Source organism: Marmota marmota, unplaced genomic scaffold (assembly GCF_001458135.2).
Source record: "Marmota marmota marmota unplaced genomic scaffold, marMar, whole genome shotgun sequence".
NCBI classification, from domain to species: domain Eukaryota; kingdom Metazoa; phylum Chordata; class Mammalia; order Rodentia; family Sciuridae; genus Marmota; species Marmota marmota.
Genome location: NW_025999977.1, coordinates 3,515,408 through 3,525,240, shown reverse-complemented (window position 1 = coordinate 3,525,240; position 9,833 = coordinate 3,515,408). Strand labels below are relative to the sequence as shown.

Below are 9,833 nucleotides of genomic sequence, written 5' to 3'. Positions count from 1 at the left end.
GACATTTGGCATTTGTTTTTTAGGGATTGGCTAGCTTCACTTAGCATAATCTGCTCTAATGCCATCCATTTCCCTGTAAATTCTATGATTTTGTCATTTTTTAATGCCATAGCTGAATTTTTCAAACACTTCTATAAGTGCATCAAAATAGCATATTTTTAATGCCTGCCAGGGACAAACAAGATAGGAAAGTCACTGTGAAAATTAGGCTGGAGGAGCGGAAACGACAACTCCACTTCTACCGTAATCTCCGAATTCAGAAGAGGCGATGGCATCCAGGGCACATTCTGGGCCCGCCCTTTTCGCTGCCTGCCTTCTTAAGAAGCCGGAACCCTCGGGACTTGTTTCGACATTTTTCCAGTCGGAGGTCGAACTTCAGTTCCGGTCACTCCCGGAAGTTGTTGCACCGCCGTTTCCGGGGCGGTGTGAGGAGGAGTTGGACTCCGAATGGGTCGCAGCCGAAGCCGCTCCCCACGGAGGGGTGAGTCTAGAAGCAACGCGGATGGCGTGGGGCTCTGTTGGAATCGCATCTTTTTTTTTTTTTTTTCAGTATCTGGGCAACGGAGAGGCGGGCCCTTTCCTCCTGAGGAGGAAAGCTAGGGGTGAATGGGGGAACGAAGACCTAGGCCCCTACACTCTTAACGCTCTGAACCTCTCTGGTTTGAAGTCTAGAGTCTTTTTTTTTTTTTTTTTCCCTTCTAAATTCGGGTTTCATCGACTAGTTGTCAACCTTATAGTACAGTAACTTTTACTGTGCTTGTGGCCGATGGGCTCAGGCCATAGTTCCTTCATGTAATTTCTAGGAAACTGCACAAGTCACCCAGCTTTTCTGAATTGAATTCTCGCAGTCATTGGGGGTAATGTTAACCCGCGGGGAAAACTGATGTGAGAATAAATGTTACATTCTATAGCATTCACTATGTGATTTTGCTTGGCTCATAGATGCTCCATAAGTCTTATGATCCTGCTCAGTTTATCATAGGGAAATCGGTATTTAGAATTTCGAATCCAGGGAACTCACCGATTAATATCTTCTGTCCCCCAGACCTAATAAGGAGGCCGTGCAATGTAAAGAATCTAACTAGACTTCCATTGAGAGCTCTAACTTGGACCCTCGGTTGTGTCCTTGGTTAGTTTTTGTCACCTTCAACTAGTCAGTATTCAGTTTTCTTACAAGTCAACTGAGGCCTCAAGCCACATGTGGCTGTGGGGTTCTTGAAGTGTAGCTAATCCGAACTGAGAAATGCAGTTCCTAAAATAGACACCAGATTTCCTACCAGAAAAATATAAAATATATTATTAAGTACCTTTCATATTGCTTACATGCCAATATGTTTATAGCTGGGACATATTAGGTCAAAAAAATTCTTAAAATTAATCTCACCTGTTTCTTTGTACCTTTTCAGTGTGACTACTAGCGATGGCTCACGTTATGTTTCTGTTGGAGGGCTCAGCTCTTGATATTTGATTCACTTTTTGGCTCTGCAATTTTTGTGTGTTTGTATTAGAACGTAGGCGGTCCCGGTCCACTTCCCGGGAGAGAGAACGAAGGCGCCGAGAAAGGTCCCGGTCTCGGGAAAGAGATCGAAGAAGGAGCCGTTCGAGATCCCCACACCGAAGGCGCTCCCGGTGAGTATAGTGAATAAACCAGAAGCTGGACTATGAAGAACAAAGAAGCTGGTCACTGATCTTAACTTTGGTGGTTTTTTTTTTTTTGGTCGCAGTTTCATGAAATGGAGGAAACAATCCTACTTTATTCTAAAGCTAACATTTCTTTTGATAAAACGGGGTTTACATTCCACTTATACAGTTGTCTTGAGAAGTAAATGAGGAATAATAAATGAATGAAAACCACTTAGTGTGGTGCTTGGCAAGAGCAAGAAGTAAATGTTTATATTTCTGTTAGGATTTTTTAAATTAACTTTTTGGTGATAGCAATATATTCAAGTGTATGATCAAGAATTGGAGGGAGAACTTTAACTGGGTGCACACCCACAATCCCAGCAAATGAGAGACAGAGGCAGGAGGATCTCAAGTTTGTGGCTAGCCTCAGCAACTTAACCAGACACTCAGCAATTTAGTGAGACTATGTGTCAAAATTTAAATGTGGTAAAATATCCATGGGTTCGGTTCCCATTGTGGAAAAAAAAAAAAAGAATGGGACATCTTAGAAGAACCTTGGAAATGGACTCTGTTAATAGCATCAGTTGTATTTAAGTGGGCTTTATTGTTTGTGTTTAATGGGTAGAATTTTTCAAGCTAGGTTTTTCTGCCTCATAAAAATTTCGTATACAGGCAGTGGCACATGTCTGTAATCCCAACAGATGGGGTGGCTGAGGCAGGAGGATTGCAAGTTCAAAGCCAGCCTCAGCAAAAGTGAGGCACTAAGCCACTCAGGGAGACCCTGTCTCTAAATAAAATACAGAATAGGGCTAGGCCACATCAGTGTTAAAAGCAGCACAATTCACAGTAGCCAAACTGTGGAACCAACCTAGATGTCCTTCAATAGATGAATGGATTAAGAAACTGGTATATATACACAATGGAATATTACTCAGCAATAAAAGAGAATAAAATTATGGCATTTGCAGGTAAATAAATGGAGTTAGATAATATCATGCTAAGTGAAGTAAGCCAATCCCCAAAAACCAAAGGCCAAATGTTTTCTCTCATAAGTGGCTGCTAATTCATAATGGGGAGGGGCATGGGATGAGTGGAGGAACTTGGAATGGGCAAAAGGGAGGGAGGGTTAGAGTGGGGAGGGGAGGGGGCATGGGGTTAGGAAAGATGAAGGAATGAGAGGGACGTCATTACCCAAGGTACAAAAATGATTATTCAAATGGTTGGATCTTACTTCATGTACAACCAGAGAAGTGTAAAATTGTGCTCTATTTGTGTACAGTGAATCAAAGAGCATTCTGCTATCATGTATAACTGATTAGAATAAGTAAATTTTAAAATTAAAAAAAAAAATAGGACTAGGTGTGTGATTCAGTGGTTGAGTGTCCCTGAGTTCAATCCCGGTAACAATAAAAATAAATAAATAAATAAATTTCTAGCCCTAGTAGAGTGCGACTGATGACTGTCAGTAAAGTGGGGTTTTTTTGTTTGTTTATTTGTTTGTTTTTGTAATATCAGAGCCTCTCCTTCACTCCTCTACGGTGAATGGACTCTTGAGTTCTCTGGAACTTATTTCTGTTCAGTCTTTACTTTTCAGGAACTCATGCGTTAATCTGTGCTGATTGACAGAGTTGCAGTTTATATGTGTCTGTTTCTTACATCTTTATTTATAAATATTAGATCCCCAAGACGACATAGATCCACATCTCCTTCCCCTTCTCGACTGAAAGAAAGAAGAGATGAGGAAAAGAAAGAAACAAAAGAAACAAAGAGCAAAGAACGTCAGATTACTGGTAACATTACTAGATAAATAAGCTTGTTTAGATCGCTCCAGTCATGATAAGTTATAAAAGTATAATTTTTGAGCATTTAAATATTAAGATTTTTATGGTGTTCGTTGCATATGGTTTTAAGATTTTGTTTTAATTGTACCTTAGTGAGTTGCTTGTTGTCCATGGTGCTCCTGATATAACCTAGGTAGGGTAGTTAAAAACATGAGAATATTCTATTTTGGAAGTGTCTTCAAATCTAGGTATTGTAGTATCTGATATTAAAGGTGGTCCCCCGCATAAGCTCCAACTTGCACGCTAAGTTACATTCTGTCCAAATTTAAGAGGAATTTTTCTCATTTATCTTTGTCTTTTATGTGTTCTCTGCTGGTAAGGTAGAATGTCTATTAATTTGTCACCAGTTTTCTTTTTATTTTGTATGTGTATAGATATAGATACATAATGATATAAGAGTTTTTAAAATCATTTTTGCAGAGGAAGACTTAGAGGGCAAAACAGAGGAAGAAATTGAAATGATGAAGTTAATGGGATTTGCCTCTTTTGACTCAACAAAAGTAAGTAAAACATGCAATGAATTAAACATTCTGATTTGAATTAATCCATTATGCCTGTTGTGGTTTTCCATATTCTTTTATGTGTCACTTATAATTTCTTCTGTTGGCACAAGTTTATTTGGTTTTAAGACAGTAACTATCTGTTTGAAGGGCTTTGAGAACACAAAGGAGGAAACTTTAAACTGCCATTGCATTTGGAGAGTGTTTGCCAGACATATGGTTTGCGTTAGATCATAAAGGGCAAGTAAAGGTGATCAGACAGAAAGAAGGCAGAAGATAATTTAAAGTAGAGTGCTGTATAGGTGTGAAGAAGCATGAGGTATTATGGGAATTTCAAATTCTGTGACTGGTCCAAGGGGGCTGATGGGTGGTAACTGTGACTGAGGCTACAAAATGGAGGAAAACAAATTTTGTAGGGATTTTGATGACTTTAGCCATGCTAAGGAATTTAGAGTTGACTTATTGGTGTTGAGAAGAGGAAGCAAGGATTTTAAAACAAGGGAGTAACACGATTATATGTATGTTTTAGAACAGTGACATTGGGGACAGCATGGAAGACAGATGGGAAGAGGGTTAGATTAGAAGTAGAGAGAACTGCTGAGTCATGCGAGTGTAAGATGATACAGGACTGAACTGAGTCTAAAATCTCAGAAGCCAGGGTAAGTGGGAATGGATATCAGTAGTCAGTGATGCCCTTGAGACATTGGGCTGGGGAGCCTGGTTGGTACAGTTAACTCAGAACAAGATTACAGGAAGGGGAATTACTGGGAAATAGAACATTCAGCTACCAGATGAAGATGACCTTGGACTACATGTCTCACAGCTCAGATGGGGGATAGAGATGGATTGGGGAGTGAGTGCTATCTAGCTTTCATCATAATACCTGGAGACAATAAAGGGGAGGAAAGAGAGAGAGATTGTTAAGAAGAAAAGGGAGAAAGAAATTTTAGGGAGGGAGGAGGAAAGAATATCTAGAGAGATAGGAAGATGGGGGTAAGAGAAAGCAATAGGGAAGGCCAGGAGGAATGGAGAGAGAAAATAGAAGGAGAATAGTGGGGATGGAGAGAAGAAGAATATATGTGGAAAGAAGGAATAAAATTTTTAATCCTTTTTTTTTTTTTAAGATTTTGATGAAAGCTCTATTTTTTAAAATTTATTCTTCTTAGTTTTACATGACAGTAGAATGTATTTTTGGCAAATTATATATACATAGAGTATAAATTATTTTATTCAGGATCCCATTCTTGTGGTTATACATGATGTAGAGTTACTCTGGTTGTATATTCAAATACAAGGCTAAGAAAGTTATGTCTGATTGTTTCTACTGTCCTTCCTATACCCCTCCCCCCTCCTTTCCCTTTGTCTAATCCAATGGATTTCTATTCTTACCCTCCCCACCCTTCCTTGTTTTGGGTTAGCATCCACATATCAGAGAACATTTGGCCTTTGGTTTTTTGGGGATTGGCTTATTTCACTTAGCATGGTAGTGTCCAGTTCCATCCATTTACTGGCAAATGTCATAATTTCATTCTTCTTTATGGCTGAGAAATAGTTCATTGTGTATATATACCACATTTTCTTTATCCATTAATCTGTCAAAGGACACTTAGGTTGTTTCCATAGCTTGGCTATTGTGAGTTGAGCTGCTATAAACATTGATGTGGCTGTGTCACTGTAGTATGCTGTTTTTAAGTCCCTTGGTTATAGACCAAGGAGTAGAAAAACTGGGTCAAATGGTAGTTCCATTCCAAGTTTTCTAAGGAATCTTCATACTGCTTTCCATAGTGGTTGCACCAATTTGCAGTCCTACCAAAAATGTATGAGAGTACCTTTCTCTACCACATCTTCACCAACATTTATTGTTACTTGTATTCTTTATATTTGCCATTCTGGCTGGAATGAGATAGTCTCGGTGTAGTTTTAATTTGCATTTCTCTAATTGCTAGAAATGTTGAACATTTTTTCATGTATTTTTTGACCATTTGTATTTTTTCTTCTATGAAGTGTTTATTCAGTTCCTTTGTCCATTTATTGATTGGATTATTTTTTCTGGTGTTGGGGGTTTTAGGGGAGTGGGGGAGTACCAGGAATTGAACTCAGGGGCAGGGCACTAGGCCACTGAGCCACATCCCCAGCCCTATTTTGTATTTTATTAAGAGACAGAGTCTCACTGAGTTGCTTAGCGCCTCACTTTTGCCTCGGTTGGCTTTGAACTCATGATCCTCCTGCCTCAGCCTCCCAAGCCACTGGGATTACAGGCATGGGCCACTTTGCCCAGCTGGTGTTAGGTTTTTTGAGTTCTTTGTATAACCTGGAGGTTAATGTTTATCTGAAGTACAGGTGGTAAAGATTTTCTCCCATTCTGTAGGATCTCTGCTCATGTTTTTTATTGTTTCCTTTGCTGTGAAGAAGCTTTTCAGTTTGATACCATCCCATTTATTGATTCTTGATTTTACTTCTTGTGCTTTAGGAGTCTTATTGAGAAAATCATTTCCTAAGTTGACAGGATGGAGAGTTGGGCCTACTTTTTCTTCTAATAAGTGCAGGATCTCTAGTCTAATGCCTAGGTCCTTGATCCACTTAGAGTTGAGTTTGTATAGGGTGAGAGATAGGGGTTCAATTTCATTTTATTACATGTGGATTTCCAGTTTTCCCAGCACCATTTGTTGAAGAGGCTATCCTTTCTCCAATGTATATTTATGGCACCTTTGTCTAGGATAAGATAACTGTATTTATGTGAATCCTTTTCTATGTCTTCTGTTCTGTTCCATTGGTCTTTATGTCTGTTTTGGTGCCAGTACCATGCTGTTTTTGCTACTATAGCTCTGTAGTATAATTTAAGGTCTGGTATTGTGATGCCTCCTGCATCGCTTTTCTCACTAAGGATTGCTTTGACTATTCTGGACCTCTTATTTTTCCAAATGAATTTCATGACTGCTTTTTCTATTTCACTGAAGAACATCATTGGGATCTTTTTTTTTTTTTTTAATATTTATTTTTTCAGGTGTAGATGGACGCAATACAATGCCTTTATTTTTATGTGGTACTGAGGATGGAACCTGGGTCCCGCCCGTGCTAGGCGAGCGCTCTACCGCTGAGCCACAATCCCAGCCCTCATCATTGGGATCTTAATAGGAATTGCATTAAATCTGCATAGCATTTTTGGTAGTATGGCCATTTTGATATTAATTCTGCCTATCCAAGAACATGGGAGATCTTTCCATTTTTGGATATCTTCTTCAATTTCTTTCTTTAGTGTTCTGTAGTTTTCATTATAGAGGTCTTTCACCTCTTTTGTTAGGTTGATTCCTAAATAGTTTTTTTGTTGTTGTTTTTGTTTTTGTTTTATTTTTTCTTTTGAGGTTATTATAAAGGGATATTTTTCTGATTTCTCTTTCAGCTGATAACATCTTTAATGTATAAAAATGCAGTTGATTTATTGATGTTGATAAAATATTTTTTCCTAGGGGCAGGGAATGTGATAAAGGGATTGCTTAGCATTCACAAGTTCCTGGATTTAATCCCCAGCACCACCAAAAAAAAGTTAGTTTTATAAATGGAATTTGAGATTTTGAGAAGAATTGTCATTTAATTCTTCTTGCTGGATATGGTGACACATACCTGTAATCCCAGCTTCTCGGGAAGCTGAGGCAGCAGGATTTTGAGGCCAGCCTCTGCAATTTAGCAAGACTCTATCTCAAAATTTTTTAAAAAGCGGGGCTGGAGTTGTAGCTCAGTTATAGAACACTGCTGGGTTCATTCTAGTTTAAAAAAAAAAAAAAAAATCCACCTCCTCTAATTCTGTATTCCATTCCATTGAGTTGTTAATGGAATAGGATAAACCCAAATGGTGTAAGACTTTCTTTTTAACTAATGTGATAGTAAGTTTAAAATTTTTGAAAATTATATTGTATAACTTAAGAGGAGTACTGACACATGACTGTTGAGGTGAAAAAAATTAAGAATGCAGAGGTTATATGAACCCTATTTTGGAATATTAATTTTTTTTTTTTTTTGGTATCTGTCAACTTTTTTTCCTTGAATATATCAAATCCAAATCCCTTTTTATTTTTTCCCAAAGAGTATTTTATATGTGAAATGTTTTGTTAATATATATGTTAAATGGATAAAAATATCTCCAAAGTAAAGCAGTTTTAGTTAAATGGATAAAAAAAAAATCTCCAAAGTAAAGCAATTGTAGTTTTATTGTTTTTAGAAGACTGTTTTTAGAAGAATTGTTTGTTTGTACTGGCGATCGAACCCAGGGGCCCTTTGCCACTGAGCCACATCCCCATCCCTTTTTTTTGTTTTTTATTTTGTGGCAGGATCTCACTAAGTTGCTGAGGTTGGCCTTGAACTTGCAATCCTCCTGCCTCAGCCTTCCAAGTTGCTGAGATTACAGGAGTGCACCATTCTATCCAATTGAAATTATTTATTTGTTTTGGGGTATGACTATTTCCTGATTATATTTGAAATTCCTGAGAGTTATATAGGTAGAGCTAACCCTTTGCTTTGCTTTTTTTTTTTTAATTTAATTTAATTTTTTTAGTTGTTGATAGAACTTAATTTTTTATTTATTTATATGTGGTGCTGAGAATTGAACCCAGTACCTCACACATGCTAGCAAGCGCGCTCTACCACTGAGCCACTATCCCAGCCCTATCCTTCACTTTTAATTGTAATCAGTGCTGCTTAAGATGTTTGTTTATTAAGGAAAAAGTGAGGATCCTTAAAAATTGTCGTGTACCATGTAATCAAATGATGTCAGTGGAGTTTTGGTTTGTTTTTCCCAGTACTGAAGGTGAAACCTAGAGCCTCATCCCATACAAGGCAAGTGCTCCATCACTGAGTATAGCCCAACTCCCATGTCAGTTGTTTTCTAATGACCTCTATGGGGTTGTTAACTTAGTTTATATGCAGTTGGCAGTTATGAAGTATCTTACCTCACTCATGTTTCTCAGTTACATATATCTTGTGTTATTTTCATCATTGATCTGTTGGGGGACCTTTTCCTTTTCTTCTGTTTCCCTTTCCTTTCCTCTTTGCAGTACTCATAATCTAATCCAGGGCTTCATTGGTGCTAGGTAAATTGTCTAGCACTGATCCCTATTGTGGAACCTTTCCATATGTCGTGTAGTCATTTATTTTCCCTCTACTTCAACATTCTTCTAGAAAGTTCCAAAGTGTGATTATATTTACCAATGGGTAATTTTCTATCCTAGTATGTAAATAAATGAACATAGGGCTAATAATATGTGACTCTACAAAAGTTTCTAAAAAGTCAGCAAGTCTTTAGAAATTGAACTCAGTGAAAAGATTAGCATAATTTCCTTTTTTCTTGGTCAAGGCAGGTCTTTCCAAGTTATGCCTACCTCTTATAATTTATCCAGTAGCCCTACCCTTAGAAATATATGAAAATAAGAACAGAAAATTAAGTCCATATATATTAGTTCCATTTCAAATATGTAGTTCACCTATGCATACCATTAGACCAGTGGGTCAGAATCCTTTTTTTTTCCCCTAATGCAGACGCCTAATGAGTATGCTACACTCATGAGTAATAATGGACAAGGGTAGGAAATAGGAGTCACATGTATGTGTTTCGTGGCATTAGCCAGTCCCATTCATTTCGCAGTCATTTTCCAATCAACTGCCAGTGCAGTGCCCTAGTATGTGAGAATGTAGAGGTGACTCAGACATATATCCCTCCATCAAGAAGCTTTCAGTGTCATTGGAGCAATAGCATATATATCACAGTAATACAGGGTAGAAAATAGTACTGTGGGGAAAGCATAGATACCATTCTTCAGGGGTTAGTAAAGAAGGTGCTGCCTAAAATAACAACTAAAAAAAAAAAAAAAAAAAGAAG

The 9,833-nt window shown here is 37.9% G+C and overlaps 1 protein-coding gene across 2 annotated transcripts in view; it reads left to right on the top strand.

Moving 5' to 3' along the window:
* Positions 1 to 343: 343 nt before the first annotated feature.
* Snrnp27 (small nuclear ribonucleoprotein U4/U6.U5 subunit 27) overlaps positions 344 to 9,833 on the top strand; it is a 12,671-nt gene continuing 3,181 nt past the window's right edge. For both annotated transcript variants that reach the window (XR_001502832.2, XM_015479565.2), the window contains exons 1-4: positions 344 to 481; positions 1,509 to 1,629; positions 3,301 to 3,413; positions 3,885 to 3,964. Coding sequence is in view for 1 of the 2 variants with exons in the window: in XM_015479565.2 (XP_015335051.1) it covers positions 448 to 481; positions 1,509 to 1,629; positions 3,301 to 3,413; positions 3,885 to 3,964 (348 nt within the window). In the remaining variant the exon portion in view is untranslated. The remainder of the gene's footprint in view (positions 482 to 1,508; positions 1,630 to 3,300; positions 3,414 to 3,884; positions 3,965 to 9,833) is intronic.